At 43.0% G+C, this 19,665-nt stretch overlaps 2 protein-coding genes across 3 annotated transcripts; one reads left to right on the plus strand and one right to left on the minus strand.

Moving 5' to 3' along the window:
• Nucleotides 1-1,750: 1,750 nt before the first annotated feature.
• On the plus strand, nt 1,751-8,746 carry klhl22 (kelch-like family member 22). Of its 2 annotated transcripts, none has more exons than XM_020094051.2 (7): nt 1,751-2,508; nt 3,438-3,603; nt 3,683-3,994; nt 4,118-4,527; nt 5,089-5,281; nt 5,435-5,668; nt 6,310-8,746. In XM_020094051.2, the coding sequence occupies exons 1-7, from the start codon at nt 2,273-2,275 to the stop codon at nt 6,643-6,645; spliced, it is 1,887 nt and encodes a 628-aa protein (XP_019949610.1). In that variant the 5' UTR covers nt 1,751-2,272; the 3' UTR covers nt 6,646-8,746. The 2 variants fall into 2 exon arrangements, with proteins under 2 accessions (XP_019949610.1, XP_019949609.1); XM_020094050.2 differs by having other exon boundaries at nt 1,754-2,508; nt 3,683-4,006.
• A 4,840-nt stretch (nt 8,747-13,586) lies between these two features.
• Nucleotides 13,587-16,755, minus strand: tbx16 (T-box transcription factor 16). The gene is made up of 9 exons (XM_020093616.2): nt 16,598-16,755; nt 16,284-16,440; nt 16,075-16,177; nt 15,402-15,566; nt 15,086-15,232; nt 14,930-15,000; nt 14,725-14,813; nt 14,428-14,641; nt 13,587-14,340 (listed from the first exon to the last, which is right to left on the minus strand). The coding sequence occupies exons 1-9, from the start codon at nt 16,611-16,613 to the stop codon at nt 13,902-13,904; spliced, it is 1,401 nt and encodes a 466-aa protein (XP_019949175.1). The 5' UTR covers nt 16,614-16,755; the 3' UTR covers nt 13,587-13,901.
• Nucleotides 16,756-19,665: the final 2,910 nt, after the last annotated feature.

Genomic DNA, 19,665 nt, shown 5'->3' on the forward strand with positions numbered 1-19,665 from the left:
CTATTGAAGCATGAAAAATACATAATAACAACAAGGACAAAGAATAATGATAATTATTATAATATGTTTAGACTTAGCATATGAAAGTTCAACCTAATCATCATATCACAGAAGGATTCCATTATTTTATGCAAATGTATGATTTAAATACAAAGATCAAATGTATTTTCTTGTTCAAACAAATGCAGGCGTAGCGTTTATCAATTGTATCAAAGTATCTGGGGTAAAAGTAGTGTTGATAAATGCTTGATGTTTTAATGTCTATTTATATCATTTAGAATATTAATGATAATTATTACTGCAATTAATGATTTATTTTACTGAAGCCAGCTCAGGTGTCGAACTATTGTTTTGTTGTTCATTATCCTGTTTAAAAATTAGCGAGTGGAGACACTGACAGATAAAATGAAGAGTCTAAAGTTATGAGAAGAAAAATAGCCAATATAATTTTATCATGTATCTTGTTAAAAATAAAGCACAGTGTGTGTGCACTGGGGATTACTATCAAGCTCTGGTGCTGGAACTTTTGAATCCTATATTATTCAAATAATCCTATATTTGAAAAAATGATCATTAAAAATATCCTCACAGACATTTGATCAGGAAACAGCATCCTCTTGTGTTTGACAGACAAAGTCACACTGTCTAAACATGTTAATAAAAGGCTTTCTTATTTACCTACTTAAAAACTTACTGATCTACTTAATAGTCAGTGTGAGCGATATAAAATAAACAAGGGATTAAGGGAAAAAAAACAGTTCTACAATCTTTTTTGAATTTCGCTTTTTATTGTTTCCATGAAAAATACAGCCACCTTAACCATAGGTGTTATGGTAATGTTTACCTATAAGAATGTCAAATAAAGGCACACAGCACAATGGAGATAGAAGCATCCAAAAAACAGAACAAGCAAACAAACACACACACTTATATATATATACCAACATACATTCGCAAGTATAAATTTACAAAACAAATTCCCAGCGTTTACGTGCGTCTTTTTGATGCTGCTCTCATACAAAATAGAGACTGTGTACATACTGATTAGTTCAATCAGTCAATCAATCAATCAATCAATCAAATGTATTTATATAGCAGGGTATCACAACAAACAGTTGTCTCAAGGTGCTGCTCTAAAGTCCAAGATCTTAAGAAACACAAAATTCAACTTGTTCCACACCGAGCAAGCATGAGCAACAGCGGGGAGGAAAAAATCCCTTGTGGAAGAAACCTCCGGCAGAACTGGGCTCAGTGTGGACGGCCTCTGCCAGGACCGGCTGAGGTGATGGAGAAAGAACAAAGTTACGACATGTTTAAGGCACATTTAGAGACGATTGATGAAAACAAACTATAAAAATAAAGAATACAATTTAAAAATCTAAGTGAATTATATAAAGGTTGCAACCATAATATTAAGGAAATTGTATTTTGCCATAACTCCCACCCCCTATAATCAGTTCTATACCCTATAAACTCTTATGAACTATTATAAACTATTATTAAATTGTATAAACTCTTATTAACTCTTATAAACTCCCATTAACTGTTATAACTCATAAACTAGGTTATGAATAAACTATATCTCATAAACTCTTATTATTCTAAGAGACAAACACAAAATGATTTCCTCTGCAGTGTGAAACAGTCTCTAACTGGCTCGTTCCTGGAGAGGAGGCGGGGCTACAGCAGCACGTCGACCAATAGCAGTCGAGTTCATCGCCTGACATCAAAAAGTAAACAGACTTGTTTTGATCTGTCAAAATAGAATCAGGCGCGTGAGCTGGTGATTTGACTGAAGGGATCAGTGTCACTGTGTCAAACTGTGCTCGTTGGACACTTTGTTTCCTGACGATCACGATGATGCGTCAGTGCAGATTCTGGTTTTAAACAGTAACTCGCTGTTTTACAGCGTCACATCAGCTAACAGCTGATAGCCTCCTAGCTAACGTCCCTGCCTGGTTAGAGTTAACATTATCTGACGGCTTAGCGGCGTATGGGCAGCTAGCAGTAGGTCATCTGGAGGATAAATGCATGTCACTGTATAGTCTCACGTCCTTGTGATCGGTGTGTGTGTTAAGTTGCGGTGTGGAAGTAGCTGTAGCATAGTTCTGAAAGTGACGATGCATCGCGAAGGAGGCGTATCCACCCAGCTTTAGCCGCTAACTGCCCTGATCCCCCTGATACGTGTGACAGTCGCAGCGCTGTCATGGATTTCTAAAGAGTATGGAAGAACCTTAGGATGGTGTCCGCTCCAGGGAGATAAAGAACCGCGATGAAGCCTGAACACCAGTGTCTTGCCATGGCTGAGGATGGAAAGAGTCCGGTGGGAGGAGGCCCTGGTTCATCGGGCCGTCAGACCTACAGGAGTTTAGCCCATTTCCGCAGCCTGCTGGACGGCCTGCTGGCTCTCAGACAGGGGGGCATCCTGTTCGATGTGGTGCTGCTGGTGGAGGGTCGACCCATCCAAGCCCACCGCATACTGTTGGCAGCCTCCTGCAGTTACTTCAGGTAAGTGTGACCCACAGCAGGATGCACCGTTGCTTGACTTGCTTTTTAATCTCATAATTTGTGTGACATCATCTGCAAGACTCTCCACAACACCTCACTCATGCACGTGGACACCAGTCAAAAGTCACTTTGGACAAAGTGCAGTTATAATGGCACATGCAGAACAAGCTGCACTCACATGAAAGCCAATTACCATGGCCAAATGGCCAAAGGCCTCCTGGCAACTGAACATATCACAAGTCAGGCAGTTTGACACAATTACTTTTACTTTATAACAGTTGTACATTTACATACACAAAAATACTCAATCTAATCAGTGAGCGCAGGTGTGTCCCGCCCAATGTCACAAGACTTGGTGTGGAGTCCAGTTAGAAATAAAGTTCCTCCTCTTGTATCTTATCAATGTTGTCATATGATCAGCGGTCATTGTGGATTGACTTTGTTGTCTGTGTGTCCTAGTGATTTCCTTGTCTGCTTATGTCATTACATAAGTGATCTTTCAACTATTGTACTTTACGCTATCTTGTAGTTTACTGAGCAGGGAAAGATGCTTCTCTTGCATTGTGCAGCTAAACCAGAGCCCTACTTTTAGGCCTGAAATCCCATTAAGATGCTAAAAGTAAGCAGACAAGGTACAGTAGGCTTTCACTGTATCCTGGTGAATGTGCTTGTGTATCAGCAATAAAAAGTCAAGTTCAATTCTGTCAACATAGATTTGATCGAGAGGGTTTCTCTGCTGAAAATTGGCTTTTTCTTTTAGCATTTTGTATTTATTACACATTTCCAATTACATAATGAGAGGAAATTTGCAGAGTAAGCAAAAGGTCTTTGCGGTCATTAGGACATGCATTTTATCATCACTGGGCCACCAGATTGATCCCACACACGATAAGATCACAACAACAACATAGCACTCCCCTCTCCACCAGGGGAATGTTTGCTGGAGGCCTTCGGGAGACACAGCAAAATGAGATACCAATTCATGGAGTCTCCTACATGGCCATGAAAAGAATACTTGACTACATCTACACCTCGGAGATTGAGTTAGACCTGGAGTGTGTCCAGGAAGTCCTGATCGCTGCCACACTTGTACAGGTAAGATATTTGTTGCTCTTTTTGCAAAATATTGCGTTTTTTATTTTGCAGCTGACCTTTGTACTTTTGTGTTTCATAGCTTGACAATGTCATCGGCTTCTGCTGTGATTTCCTCCTCTCCTGGCTGGATGAGGACAACATTTTAGAGGTGCATCATCTCGCCGATCTGTATGGACTGCAGCAGCTCAACGACCGAGTCCACTCCTACATCCTCAGGAACATTCAGACTCTGTCTCGCAGCGACGTGTACCGACAGCTCCCCGAAGACGTAGTGTTCCGAGCACTGAGCAGCGAAGAGCTTCAGGTGAACAGTGAAAACGAGGTGTACGAGGCGGCTCTTCACTACCACTACAGCCCCGAGCAGGTGGAAACTGACCAGGTGTACTTGCAGGTCAGTCCCAAGGTGTGTCTGCGTTTTATACTCTCTTCTCCTTCTCCATCACATACAAAGTATTTATAAAGCAAGAAAGGTATTAATAACAGTTGCTTCTTTTGCTATATCTCTGAATTTAAGGATAATCTCAGGATGATTGATGCTGTGCGTTTCTGCCTGATTGAGAAAAAAGTATTGCAGAGACTGTACGGCAGACTGAACCAGTGTCCGCTGAAGGATTTGGCCTCAGCCGCCCTGACTTACCATGAGCAGGAGATCTGGCAGCCCGTCCTGCAGACTCCTCTCACCCAGCCGCGGTCCACCTTCCATTGTATCCTGGGTTTCGGCGGGATGTTCAGCTCCGGCTCCCTCACAGACAACGAGCACCTGTTTCAGGTGTTCCACCCGAGCTGGGGGGAGTGGAGGGCTCTCACTGCAGCACATGCACCGCGAATGTCCAACCAGGGCATCGCTGTGATCAACAACTTTGTTTATCTTATTGGAGGAGACAAGAACACCACTGGATTTCGAGCGGAGACCCGCTGCTGGAGGTGAGATCCCATCAGAATATTTGGTTACTTCAGAGGAACACAGATCAGACTTGTCTAGTCTACAACTATCAGTTCTTTTCATTATTATAACTATTTCTCATTTTTAATGTTTCTTTGACCAAGTGGAAAACATTATTTGATTTGGTTGCTGCTCTGGTCACGGAGATGTAAAAGTTCCAGTTCCCTTTTTTTAAGAGCCCCTTAATATATGTTTACATCTACATTTTGCCTTTTAACTGACTTTGGAAGTCACAGTTGAGAAAACAATCTGAGCTTAATTGTGTCGCTAGATATTTTCTTGCAGATGTAAAAAGGTCTGAAAGAAACAATTACCCTTGGACATTTACAAATCCATCTCCTGATGAAAATCATACGATCCGATCAAACGCCCAGAGGAGCTACTAAACAGACCTCGTTCTGATCCATGCAGTTAAATGTGAATTTTCTCATTCATAGTTCATTTTATTAAATATCTACTTTGTGCATAGATGTGTTGCCCACTGATTGAATTTCTGGAGTCATATTTCTTCTTCACTCTTTTGTCTCGTCCGTTCTTCCCAGATACGACCCCCGTCACAACACCTGGTGTACCATCCAGCCACTGCAGCAGCAGCGTGCGGACCACTGTGTGTGTGTGGTGGGCGACCATATTTACGCCATCGGAGGACGAGACTACAGTAATGAACTGGACTCAGTGGAGCGCTATGACCCGCACACCAACAAGTGGGAGTTTGTGTCACCTCTAAAAAGAGAGGTATGAGATGAAAAAATAACAGCATGTAATACTTGTACCATCCACATGATGCTGCTACACACTCACCTGATATCTGTTGATAGGACTGTCCTGCTGTTAACCAGGTATTATCCATTTCTTACCATCTCTTAAAAAGTCTTACCTTCTCTTTAGGTGTATGCACATGCCGGAGCAGTGACCGGCGGAAAGATTTATATAACCTGTGGCCGCAGAGGTGGGGCTTACCTCAGAGAGACGTACTGCTTTGACCCTGTGGCAAATCACTTGACGGCGTGTGCGGAGGGGCCGGTAGAGAGGGCCTGGCACGGCATGGCAGCTGTAAACGGACGCGTTTATGTCATCGGGGGAAGCAATGATCAGCATGGATATCGGCGTGATGTCCTGAAGGTACGATGTCACTAGTCATTAGTGGTGTTAACGCTGCTCAGTGAAGGCAGCGCTCACACAATTTTACACAGATATGAGCTTTCATGAGCTTTCATGAGTTTAAAGGTTACCTTCACCCCTACATTTCGGATTTAGTGTCCCTTCCTGGAATTTCAAAAATTGCCTATAGAACACAGTGGTGGAAGACGGGGCTAAGATGGAACGGCTCTCCCTCCCTCCCACACACAGACATGACAAACTCCCACACACATATAAGAAATACCATTTTGCCATCTACGTTGTCTGACTCCAGTGGCAGTGACACACACGTTTGCGACAGTGGTTTCCTGATTGCCAAGTTCACGTTCATCTGAGGAGCATGGTGGACCTACATTAGCTACGACCCTGAAAGGTCCAGGACGGTATGAAAACCTAGGTGGCGTTAGGAGCCATGATTTATTCATAAATGTGATATTGAAACCAGCATTAATGTGTTTCAACAAAGAACAGTCACATAACTTTATTTACAACTTAAAATTACACACTTCACTTAAATGTGCAGCATCTCTGTAAAAGCCTGTGGATTTAATGAAATGAATTAATATTATTAGTTTGGAATACACTTTAAGTGATGCCCCCCCCTCCTGTTTTTCTCTCCTCAGGTTGCATGCTTTGACCCCACTGCCAACTCTTGGTCTTTAATGACCCCTCTCCCCGCTGGACACGGAGAACCTGGCGTAGCTGTGCTGGACAGTTACATCTACATCCTGGGTGGACGCTCTCACAACAAGAGTAACAGGATGAAGTATGTTCACGTGTACAACACCGACGCAGACGAGTGGGAGGTCGAGACAGAGTTTAAGGAGCGTGTCTCGGGCATGGCAGCCTGCGTGGTGCCCATGCCCCCTAATGTGATCGCCCAGGCCAGGAGCTGGGAGCAGCGCACCAAGGCTTCTTGGGAAGACCTGGAAAACTCAGAGGACTCTAATGAGGACTGAAGCAGCTGTGTTGGACTGAATGTCTGTGCACTGGAGACTGTTGATGCACTTTTTAAAACAAATTCAGCATGTTGAGTGTGAAGTACTTTTAGGATGTTGTTGTGGCAGCGGTTTATAACAGCATCATGTCCTCTTTGCATGTTGACCACTTTGAGTGCCTCTGAACCAAAGTGTCATTCAGGATCTTTGCATATTTATATTTATGTCTCAGCTACAGAGTTAGCCCCTGTTCAAAACTGTTATAGGAAAAATGAAAGTTCTCTCATTATCTACTCACTACTATGCCGATGGAGGGGTGGGTGAAGTGTTTCAGTCCACAAAACTCTTCTGGAGTCTCAGAAGTAAACTTTGTAGCAGCCGAATCCAAAAAAACTAAATTCAGTGGTGACCGACACTTCAGAGGTAATAAAACAACAGAAAAAACATGACATGCCTCCATACTGCTCGTGTGCTGTCATCCAACTGTCCACAAGCCCCGACATTCACTTTTGACTGGAAACTAGGTCATTTACACCATGTTTAAGCCTGAATGTCCACGTAGTATGTCTGAGGTTCCATGAAATCACCTAGTAGAAGGATATCAGTTGACTTTTAGGCTTAAAGCACGGTGAAAATGATGCTGTTTAAAGTCGAATGTCGGGGCTTGAGGACACTTGGATGATAGCCTGGTTAGTAGATGATGAGTGCATTTTCATTTTTCAGTGAACTATCCTTTTAAAACCTGATCTAAGGCCTCATTCACACCCGGTATGAACATGTGCTTTTTGTGATCAATCTCAAGACAGAGCACTAAATACATGTGTGAATGCACTCGGATACAGATCAGACCACATTTAGAGGTGGTCTGGGCCTCGTGTCCACATTCTCGTCACAGTGTGAACGTGATTGTGTCTCTTCTCGTTGTTTGTGACCTCTGGTATCCGTCAGTCTCGTAACAAAGTGGCAGCCTCTTGGTTGGACAGGTTCAGTCCATGTGGGGCCACATTTTAATGCCAGGTGTGAAGGCACGCACTCGGAGTTGTCAACTCATGATCAGATCACAAAAACCACGTGTTAAAACCGGGTGTGCACGGGGCCTGAATCCCACTCCATGAAACCTGCTCAAATGCTGATGCAACTGTTTTTGGCTGATCCATTTTTATTTCCTGTCACTGTGTCATTTGTCACTGGAAAGCTATCCTCAAAGTAAAGCAGTGTAGACTACTGGCTATGCAATTATATGGTGGTGCAGTATATGGAGGAGTTCTTTCAGCTGCATGTTTATTCTCTTATCACCTAAACCAGGGTGTAGACGTTTTACAGGCAGCTGTTACCTGTTGTAATGTTATTCTTAAGCTAGTCTGATAAATTATTAAAATCTGTGAAGTAAATTATATTATTTAGTTTACCTTTCCAGCCTAGAAGCTACTGGTTATTGCTACGATTAACTTATCGTCACATCCAAACTCCTGAATTATAAGACATTTTAACACTGTGCCTGTTTTTGGCTGAAACACACAAGTCTGTGTAATGACCTTTTTATTTTTATGTTCACCAGTGTCTGATTAGATGGAGATGAGCCTCAGATGATGTGCCTCCGATGTCACAGGCAAGTTGTAAAGAACAATGTGGAAGTAATCTGTAACTGGATGATGAAACACTGGTGCTACAGGATGAAAAGCCCATCTCCTAATATGTTGCCACATCTTCAGGTTAATTACGTGTGTGCAATGTAAACCAAAACATTATGATATGTTGTTCTTGTTTGCATTGGTCTTCCATGCTGCGTATTATTCCATGGCAGAATCCTAAGAGTAGTAGAATATGTATATTGGTTAATATAACCTCTGCTCTATGTTTCTGTTTGTTGCCTCAGTTCACAGTTAACATTATTAGTGTTATTATTATAGTCAGATGTGTGAAATGACACTTTCCTCACTATGCACCTTTAATTTCTGTCACTGAAAATCCTTCAGGAACAAGTGAAATTTCAGTTTTGTTTTCTCATAGGATCAGAGTTTTGAAAGCAAATCAATGTGTTGGTACTTGCTGTTATACAAGAAATGCAAAATGGGTACTCAAGATAACTTTTCAAATGTAATAAAAGCACATCTCAATACTATATTGCTTCTGTTGTGCATGCATGTTAGCTGGGAGCAGGGCTGTGGCCTCCGTCATCTCTGAGGATGTTTTGGGTTTTTTTTAGCATCACATGCTGGTTAAAGGCTGACAAACAAGATAACCCACTCTTTATTTCTCCATCAGAATTTTACAATACCTTTTAGACTTGTTGGGTAAAAACGTGACAATCTCTTGTTTTTCTGGGAGGAATCCCCAAATCTTTCCCCCGTAGCGTTTCTGCGTAAGAAAAGTAATATAACTACTAATCAACTAGAAATCTGAGCCCAGGTTTTGTGAGTTTTCTTCATTCTGTTGTGTTCATAATCTGTTCCATAGGAATTTCCTTAAAAGAATTGCACCTTTTAACTTAAATGTGCAGAAACATTCATTGAATAATCAAATAAATGGGATAATAATAATGATAATAAATGTATAAGCAAATTATAGAGAAGCCAGATCATACTCAACAATGCAATAAAACAAAACAGATGAAAAACCACAAATAAATAAAGTATAACACATTGACTATGCAGGTAAGTATTTAAGTAATTCTTTTTTGTGGTCGTTTAAAGTCCCTGTTGACTGTTTAACTTATATCTCCACTCTTGGATGAAAAGTTTATGTAGTAGCTACCTTTTTGTATAACCTGACAGTGTGATGGATATAATGTAGAACCTCCACAGGTGACCTTCCTTGTTTGAACTCCTCTCTGCCTCCTGTCCTTTTATTCCACCCAGTCTCCACCAGTTCCTCTCCATTTGTCCCTACACTCCATCAGCTTTATGAAGGCCGACTGCTGCTTTCCTCTGCGAGGCCGTTTCATCTACATCTGTCACCCCCCACTGGCCCTAAGTGAGTGTCCCTCCACCCCTGTCTGTTTCACACCACTGTGCCAGCCCCCGTCCAGCTTGTCTGCTTGGATGTGCTGACACCAGCAGTGGACATCCACAGGATCAACTATCTGCTGCGTTTATGCATCAGTCCTTTTCATTCCACTGCTGTATACTACCACCGGGGGGATACTTAAAGACATATGTCCTGCACTTAACATCGTCAGCTGCCTCCACAGACATCTGAGCACAGGTCGATCCTCTGCTCTTTGCCAGACCATTATCATAGCAATTAAAAGGCCCCAAATTACCCCATTGACATGCAGCTATGAAGATTAAGCCCAGTGGAGTTGTGGATGTGTGTGTGTCGAGGGAATTTTACTAAGTGGTCGCTTTCATTCTTATTTCTACTGCTGTGTGGGAGAGCAGGAGGTCCAACGTCTGGCAGTAAGTCGATAGAGAACAAAGAAAGTCACCTGTGGATGGAGATCTGGACTCAGAGAGGCTCCTCATCTCTGACTGTGACAGACAATGTTCCTGCTGAACATCCGCGGAGCAGCCCGACCACTGACCTTTGAATTCAGTTCAATTTGTAAGTGCAAAGCAACAAATCACAACTTACATTATCTCTCGTCACTTTGCACAGTAAGGTCGAGATGTTACAGTATTATATCCCTCAGCAGCTTTGTCACACATTTCAGAAACTTACTGATAACAGCAGTTACATAATGTAAAACCCAAGTTGCTACAATATATGTGAAAATACAATAAATATCATGAACAATATTACATAAATTATTATGGATAATAGATCAGGAGGAAACATTTTACCAAGAGAAAGTAAAGCTTTATAGAATCCATTCAACTAATCTCACCAGACAATTCTCAGATAGTTTTCCTTCACATATCTTAACATGAATCTTTCTGATCTTTTAATATTTGTCAACCTTAGTTAAACTCCATATTAAACCCAGTTAAAATCAGTTATCTTCATACAATATGCTCAGAAAGCATTTTAGAGTAGCAGCTCTTCAAGTCAATCACTGATGTTCCACTGCAAATACATCATGTCAGATATTTACCTGATAAATTCCATCTGTCGCTCAGTCTGTCCTCAGTTCTACCTGAAAATGTTCAGCTGCGATCTATTTATTTTCATAACTGATTGTTTACATTCTTAGCATAATGGTGCTGGTGCTCACATTAAATTATCCTGATACAAACACCACCCAGAGCAAACGAAGCATAGTGCTCACTCTCACTGTAATTCACAGAATCAAATAAACAAAAGAAAATTTAGGAAAAACTTATTTAGTCTTGAATTCATTCAAGCAAAATAAACTTCTACTAACTTTCCCCTGGTGTTTATTAAAATAAAAGCACAGTTGCTTCATACTTGGATTCATAACAGAGTTCATTTTAATGTATGTCATGAATCTTAGAAGAAAGGATTCCGGCTGTGTCGCTTTAATGAAAAAGATTGTACACGGCAGCGTTTTTATTTGTCAGAGAGAAAGATCTAGGGACATTTTCAGTTACCATTCCATAATGAAGTTTGAATTATTTACAATATTCCTGTGACGTCTACTCTCTTAAGCAAGTTAAAACTGACTTCTGTTTCCTGTTGTCCTATAAGAAATTGTTGTTTTATTGTTTTGTGCACAAAGTGTTGATTCACTGCTTTTCCCTTTTCACTTTGGGTCAATCTGCAGCTGCACGATTAAATCTCAGACCGACCTGCTTTGACATGTATTTAACAGAAATTTGCACCATAGTGTCTGTAACTCACATTAAGGAAATGGGGACAGAACCGTGATTATGTATCATTCCAATCAATATCCTGTGTCACAAGCTCTTTCATATCGTAACCAGGGTTTCATTTCCCCAGTTTCTTACTACATGATTTTATCTTCACTGCTTTTAATTTAAAAACTGGCTTCTGGGAGATGTAATCTCATTATTTTTAAGAATTTGAACTTCATCACAGCAACCATCTCACCCAGTGATGCAGTTATCTCCCTCCTCATCCTCATTAAAACGAGTGAATGAACTGTGTACATTATATATGTGGGCCTTATATATAAGAGGCCTCCGAGATAATGAATCCCACGGAATAAAAACCCACATCAGGCTGGGATTGTTCCTGAAGGATGACCTCCTTCTCCTCCCCCCTCTTCCTCCCCCCCTGGACTTTACAACAGTCATTAGCAGCTCATATCCACCCCGGGTGGAGGCGATGGGCCCAGTCTGTGTTTTTTAGTGGTGAAAGGGAACAGACAGCCCCCCATTTTCATGCTTCTAAAGGCTCATTGAGATGGAGAACGAGAGTCGTGCAATGTTTTATGATGTCGATGGGTAAACCCCAGCAGGTGAGCCGCAGTCACAGTAACACAACGTCTTTAATGCATGCTGGGCCTCTCCAAACTACAGAGTGGTCCCCATTACATCAACAAAGAGCAAATACAAACAATCACCAACAGCTGACGTGCTGCTTATCAGAGCTGGTCCTGTGCAAAGAATGCAGATGTGCAAAAACACTTCTCCAGTCTCAACTCAGCAAACCTGCAAGATGTTTGGATGTAAAACAAAAAGATAGACATGCTCCTGAAGTTTTTCAGGGGCAGAAATAAAGGATATGCAGTAGAGGAGGAGTCATTTAACATATATTTATCTAATTAAACAGCATTAACAGTGAACTGAGGCAACAAACAGGAACATGGAGCAAAGGTCAACAAATAGAAAAGTTCTACATGGTGGTTAGAAGTTAAGAATCTGAAATTGTCTGCTAGCAGATTGAAACAATTGACTTGAATGTAAGAGTTATGAGTAATCAAGAAAATGACTTGCATTTAAACCAGTGACAAGTTTTCAGATTCATCCATGGGAATCATCAGGATATATGGGTAGTCTGTGTTGACATGGTGAGAATACTTTCTCAAACTCTGACATTTCTCTTGTGTTGTTCTTTCACACAATTTAGTAGAAGTGTAAAAAATATGTACTGTCAAATTATTCCCAAATTATAAAACAAATGGGAAAAAGAAATGGGCCCTAAGATCACAGATAATGCAAGGTATTGTTCAATCCAATTGAATATTTAACACAGCCTTCACTAACCAAGGAGAGTTTGCATTGAATATAACCTGAAATTCCCCCAACATGCAACAGATTGGCAGATGACACCTTTCTCCATAAGGTTCAGAATTACTGGTTCAGTGTCTTCAATTAAAAAACGACGACCTCACGATCACCCATGGGTAAAACTGATGACCTGGACAAATGAAGCAGAGCACAACAGTGTTTCCTATCTTACAGCCTCAGCAAAGAAGCTGCTTCTACACTGGGAAAATAAGAGGTCCCTGATTGAGATGTGGCTTAGTGACCTCACGAATACACTTAACTTAGAAAGAATAACATACACCATTTGGGATAAGGTTCAGTAGTTCGACAAGATTTGGGCTTTCGTCATTCACTTCCTTTCACAAACAATATTAATTCGTTCGGCTCTTTCATTCTCTTTAAGAGTTTTTGTCTTGGTTTGTTTTTCCTTTTCAAAGTTCTTTCATTATGTCCTGTGTTTTCTTTTCTATACATATGTTCAAGAAAACCAAGCACGATGCCATCTTCTGTCTGCTCATGTAGGTGTTTGTGTGCCCTTGTGTTTAATCTAAGTCACCATGCTTGAATTAAATTATCTTGACAAAACATCCCAGAACATTTTCTATGTTACAGTGAGTCCTTGGCTACAATTTAAACCATCTATCTATACATCTGGATCATTTGTCATTCCAGTCAGATGAACTCACTGTAAACAAGAAAGTTGTTCCTCTGTTTGGATAATTTATCACATGATTATTTTTCATAAGGAAATGATACTTGTATTCTGAAAAGAGATTCAAATATTTATTGTAATCAGTCACACGAGGCAGGATGATGTAACTTTTAGTCTTTTATTTTCAAATCACATCACAACTTGAAGACATAACTTGCACACTTACGTTTTATTCTTTCTTTTTACAAAAATATTATTTACACTTGAACGAGAGATGAAATACAAAATAAATAGACAGTTAATGAAACAATCTTTAGGCATGGCGCAGCAGCACACAGTAACAGGAGTCCGAGTCCTGCCGGTCTGAAGACAAGGCAGCGACAGTCCCTGCTCACACTTTACATCTTTTACTCTTTCTATTCTTGTTGCAGGCCCCGGGCCCTCAGCCTCGTCTGGACATGCACTTCCTCCCTGCGAGTGCTAGATCAGCATTCTGGCAAGATGGCGCCGCAGCACTTTAAGTCACTCTCAGTCAGTTAACGTCAAGGATCCCTTCACCAGCACGAGTAAGAGAACAGCGGGTACTGGCTCCACTCGGCCACGTTGCCATGGTGATAGCCGTGGTGCACAGCTTGCGGGGTGTAGTCGGCAGTCAGGTGGTGAGGAGGTGGGTACTGAGCGGGACCGGGACCACTCCACTGGCCCAAGGGCTGCTCAGCACCGTAGGGGCTGTAGATGTGGTGGCCAATGACCCCAGGCTTGCCGGCCTGGGCCATGCTCATGTTGAGGACCCCGGTGTAGTCCTGAGGGGCAGGGAGGGGCTGGGGGCCACAGGGGGGGGGCCCGATCTCCTGCGTGCGGGGTTTTGAAGAGTCGTGATCGGGGACAGTGGCGACATCAGGGACCCTGGACTCAAAGCTGCTGCGTTCTGTGCCACTGTTGCTGCTGCCGATGCTGGAGGAAGGAGAGGGAGACTTCCCGTACTCGTGGAACCTGAGGAGGAAAAAGGAAGGTGGTCAGTGATTTGCTGATCAGGATGAGATAACGCTCTTATTGTGAAACAACCTGAATGGTATTCACCTGTACGGCTGGTAGGAAGCAGGAGCAGGAACCAGCTGCTCTGCGTTGTACATATCTCTGTTGTCTGCCCCAGCAGGAGATTCAGTCCTCGCTCTGTGCTCCCTGTCAGCGGCCCACGGGGAGTAACGCTCCTCTTTGACACCATTGACCTCTTTCCTTTTGGGAAGCTCTCCTTCCTCTCCATCATAGGCCTCATAGGATGACGGGCAGAAATCTAAAAAGACACCAATCATTAGCTCAACTACAGGAAAGTACAAGAAAGTAGATGTGAGGAAGAAGAGAGTCTTGAGTGCAAACCTTGTGGACTGTCTTCCTCCGAGTCCCTGTCTAAGATGTCTGACATCTTCGGTCTTTTCTCGGGGCAGCCTGGGTTCTTGTTCGAACGCCTGCAGAGGAAACATCATTAGAACAGTTCTACATGTTACATTGGCTGGAATCTACTGCTGATGCATTTCTGGGAAAACAGGCCACACTGCATGTATCTGACCAGTGTGAAACCCACCGTTTTTTATTGGTGCCTTCCTCCCGGAAACCTTTGGCAAAAGGGTTGTGATCGATCTTCAGCTTTGTAATCTGCAAGAGAATAGATGTCAGTTCAGTTAAAACTCTCAGTCATGTAGCAGATTGTGTTGGTTTTAGTTAAATGCTGGGGACTGACCCTGGTGTTCTGGTAGGCGGTGACGGCTGTGAACGAAGTCTCGGGGTAGGTGAAGGTCTGGAAAACACTCCAGCGGACGCTGAACAGGTCGTCTGCCTGGACGATGTGGAAGCGTGGGTGGTAGCGATGCATGGAGTGCAAAATGATCTGCAGAGAAGAAGAGAGTGATTCAATTTAAATTTATTGAGCTCCTACTCTACAAGTATTCATGGTATTGTCAATCAAGAACTTGAAATCCTTCAAAAGAAGCCATGTGGAATCATCTGGAAATACAAGGTTGTGGTCTAGCACTCCATCTCTGAGCGCTCTTACTTACATGGCCATGCTGGTCAAGCGTATTATTGGTGAGTTTGAGCTTGAGGAAGGAGACGGACTGCTTCATCCAGTGGCTCCCGGGGGCCGGAGAGTCGGGGTGGAGGTAGGTCCTGCAGGGAGGCTGGGGCTCCGCTTTTCCTGCCACCTCCCATTTCTCTTTATTCCACTGTAGGAAGAGGGACAGATAGTCAGTCAGTCTGTCATAACAGAAAAACAAGCGGTCTACAGATTCCTCCATTCCCACAGTGTGAGGAGCACGGCAGAGTGGAGAGTGACGGCCGGCAGGTACCACCCACAGAGATAGGGGCCGGCACAGTGGGCTCCCAGCAGGGAATAGAAAAACAGGAAGAGATAGCAGCCTTTGATGTACCATGTCAGGAGGGGGTGATAAACAGGGGGTGTCTTGTCTGGGGGATTGTGGTCACCACTCTGATTTCTCTGCCCAAAGCCATGGCTGCTGCACATTAATCAATTAAACTTTATTTAAATAGCCCATATTAGCAAATTAACACTAGACTAGAGTGAAGAGAACAACTTCAACATGGAACAAACTGTAGAAAACTAGAGAGTCACACATGAGGGATCCCTCTCCCAAGATGAACAGAATAGATGGAGATACTTTAATCTAAGATGAAGGTTTAAAACATTTATAAATGAGAGAATTTCTGTCTCACCTTATACCTGAATCCATCCTCAGGGACCATGTCAACCAGCAGAATGTATTTTGCACATGGAATCAGGCCGGAGAGATTCACTTTACAGTGTGGAAACATCCTCCTGTGGAACATAGAGGTGAACACATGATGAATAAATCAAGAAGCAGACACGGAAACACAGGGCGCTACTCTACCTGCATTTTGCATTTCACATTTTCTTTTCTTACCTTCCGGGTTTAGTGATGATCATCTCTGTCCCTATTTCATGAAAAGACTTCCAGAGATCAGGGTCCTCGAGAGTCAACCTGATGTTACCCTGGAGATAAGCATCAGGGCCGGCAGCCATGGAGGGAGGAGGAGGGCCGCCGAAGTTAGGCTTCAAGTCTACGAAATAAAAAGATTACTCATAGGAATGCATCACCAGAGAGTGAAATATGAAGTTTCATGCTTGAGAGGTGTGATCTGATAAAGACAAGCACTGCTTTGGAAATTGGAGTAATCGACTGAGAATCCCCATTTAAACAAAAAAAAAACAACTCACCTCTGATGGACTGCATTCTTCAGGATCAGGAGCAGCACAGGAGAAGTATGAAAGTGTTCATGCAGGGTCAGTGAACAATCCAAGTATCAGAGATATCCACAGTGTTTCTTCAGCTCCGCTAACCCTCCTTCACATTTAGAGCCAAATGGTAAAGAATAGAAATCCAGCAGCGAAGGACGGGGTCACTCAGTCTCAGTGGTGTTGCAGGAGCTGTTCCCAGATCTCAAGTCCTGCAGGACTGGGTGACCATGACTTTTAAGGGGAGACCTGGGGTGGGTGGGGTCAGGAGAACCATTCCCAAGCTTTGAAGTGGCACAATCATGAGTCAATGTCCTGCTGTGATTGGAGGGTGCTGGAAATCAAAGAGACTTAACAGAGCCTTGATACCATCCCCACAGGAAGGGCTGCGGAGGAAATGCATCTTTATTAACTGCTAAGAGACTTTAAAACAAATATGGACGCACTCCTCTGCCGCAGAGCGAGGCTCGCATCGGCACCAGAGTCTGTGTCAATATCATTCACACGCATGTAACCACACGTGAAAATGCTATTTAGTGTGTTTGTGTAATGTGGTAAACACCCAGTGTGATCTATTTGACACAACTGGGAGAAAAGCAGGGGAAGGTGCATTTAAACAGAATGATCCACTGAAATGTATGTGTGCATCTTAGTATTTACAAGTCAAAACAGGTTTTAAACTTACCACATAATAAATTAATATTAAAATGCTTAAACTGATATCGTTTTAAAACGTTCACAGGATTGCCTTGATCCTTTTCTTCTTTCTCAGCTCTCTCCATGAGAGAAATGACGCAGTGGGTGGAAACGCTGTGTAAACCCATAATGGTGTGATGATAACATGCACACTCTTTCTGCAGGTAACTTGTACCTGGGGGCGTCCTCAGAGGCCTGCAGGACTTGTGCTGGTGGTGGAGGTGGCGGATGCATGTGTAGGTGGGGGGTTGTGTATTGGGGTGTCTAGACAGGCCCCTGCTCTGATAGATAATCTCATTAAGCTGGTTTCCCTTGAAGGAGCTGGTTTCTGCATGTGGAGAAAGGCCCCTGTGTATAGACAGGCAATTAACAGCCAGTTAGCACCACAGGCCCAAGTTGGCCTTGAATGGGACAGGAGGGGTAGGGGCATAAAGACCATGCTCCAACAAACCCATGTTTCCCCCCCCACCCTCCACATCCAGAGCAGAATCCACGGGCGTCACTATATATTCACGGGCCTGTCTGGACCTGGAACTTACCGCCTCAGTGCAGAGGAAACAAATGAATGAAAATGAAATTCAGAAAGTGTTTGCATAGAAGGGAAAATAATTACAACTCGGCTTCCCTTCTTGTTTCCACTGAAAAATTTGAATTGAGGGAACTTACACATCTCATTCAACTTCATTTTCATTGTATTCTCATGTCCGTGCGCTGCATACAGTGCCCTCTGTCCGCTCAGCACATACAAAGGCACCGCATCCTTGGCTTTTAGCTTCACGAACCACTTACCAAAGCCACTTGTAACTCATGATTTTCACTGCAAATGAATGGTTTTTAAGGCGGTGCAACACGCTGTAAAATCAGCACTGAAGTGTGCACAAAGACACGTTTACTGCAAGAAAGTCTTTCCTGTGGAAATATTGACCAGCTCCTCTAGTGCTGGATCAATGCAGTTATTAAACTGGATAATAACCTTGGGCTTTAATGATGCACTTAAGGAAGCAGAGAGCTACTTTACTTTTTAGTGTGTTAATTGCCCCGAATGCCCCCCCGACACCTCCTCCCTCACCCGAGCGTGGCGGCACAACATTGGCCTTGAGGATGTGTTTTTATCCACCTTATGTGAAGCCAGTTGTTGTGGAGGAGTTAGTAGTCACAGGTTCAGTGTGGCTCTCCTCACCACCCCTGCATGCTGGGGTCCCGCTTAAACTGTTTCACATGAGCCAGAGAGGTCACACAGCTTTTTTTTGGGGGGGTGGGGGGGTACTGAGAGATTCCGCTGATGAATTCTCTGCAGATTTACTTCAGATCTTAGCAGCTGAGAAAAATAGTGTGAGTGCTGAGGTGTACGTTTCAGCAGCAGCCGCGTCAATCCCATTACACAGCGGCTCTGGAGGTGACAGGTGTGACTGGTAAAAGGCCTCGGTGCATGGCCTGGGGACACGGAGGGATGACGGAGGGAGCGATGTCTTATATAACAGTCGGCCTGGGGGTGGGTTGGAGTGGATGACACATCAGGGAGGTCGTAGAGGACGGATAGAGGATGAGGTGGATTTTATTAAAGGCCCAAATATGTTGTATGAAGGAGGCTACTTATTTAAATGACTCATCAGAAACATCTTCAGTCATGTTATTCCAGTCCTCACTTGAGTCCCCACATCTCCTGCCTGATTCCACAACATCTTTCCCCCCCAGACCACCTTCAGTGGCCGTCATGTTCCACCTCTCAGGTGTCAGTCTTCGGCCATTTGCTTTAACTGCACAGATCTCCCTTGTGCTCCACATTTAACAGCTGCCAATATACAGCCAGGGCCCGGGGATCAGACGGCTCTGCAGCAGCCCAATAAAGAGCCCCCGGAGTGGACTGACGAGAAATCTCACACCTTTCGCTCACATTAGCCATGCAGCATGCCCTTTTGATGCTTAATTGGCCACTTTGAGGGGTTTGTAGAGATAGCAGCCCAGTGGCTGGAAGCATGATGTCACAGGAGACTGCACAATATCACACGGCAGGAAAAATGCCTTCACCTGACAAGTCCGAACAAGTCTAACTTTATATGCTTAGAGCGGTTGTGTTGGAACAGAAATGCAAATACCTGCATGGCACCCAAACATGTACTATATTTATCTATTTTCTTAAATTTTATTAGTCAGATTTGATTCAATTTAGAAGATTGTGGTATTATGTCCTCTGCCCTTGATTAAAATTAAAAAATATGAGTTACTTTATACTCTGTATTCTTTATTATTATCATCATTATTATTATTAGTTGTTTTTGATATGTTTATTTTTTAGTTTCTTATGAGGAGCTCTGTTAGCTGAGAACTTCCTGTGAAAATGATGCTCACAGATT

Source organism: Paralichthys olivaceus, chromosome 4 (assembly GCF_024713975.1).
Source record: "Paralichthys olivaceus isolate ysfri-2021 chromosome 4, ASM2471397v2, whole genome shotgun sequence".
NCBI classification, from domain to species: domain Eukaryota; kingdom Metazoa; phylum Chordata; class Actinopteri; order Pleuronectiformes; family Paralichthyidae; genus Paralichthys; species Paralichthys olivaceus.

What these genes read in the sequence shown, in the direction of transcription:
- tbx16 (XM_020093616.2), bottom strand. An exon ending in CCGCCTACCAGAACACCAGG is followed by an intron (nt 15,001 to 15,085) that starts GTCAGTCCCCAG and finishes ATTCTCTTGCAG; the next exon opens with ATTACAAAGCTGAAGATCGA. An exon ending in GAAGGCACCAATAAAAAACG is followed by an intron (nt 14,814 to 14,929) that starts GTGGGTTTCACA and finishes TTTCCTCTGCAG; the next exon opens with GCGTTCGAACAAGAACCCAG.
- klhl22 (XM_020094050.2), top strand. Translation starts at nt 2,273, where the DNA reads ATGAAGCCTGAACACCAGTGTCTTGCCATGGCTGAGGATGGAAAGAGT. An exon ending in TCGCTGCCACACTTGTACAG is followed by an intron (nt 3,604 to 3,682) that starts GTAAGATATTTG and finishes TGTGTTTCATAG; the next exon opens with CTTGACAATGTCATCGGCTT. An exon ending in GCGGAGACCCGCTGCTGGAG is followed by an intron (nt 4,528 to 5,088) that starts GTGAGATCCCAT and finishes CGTTCTTCCCAG; the next exon opens with ATACGACCCCCGTCACAACA.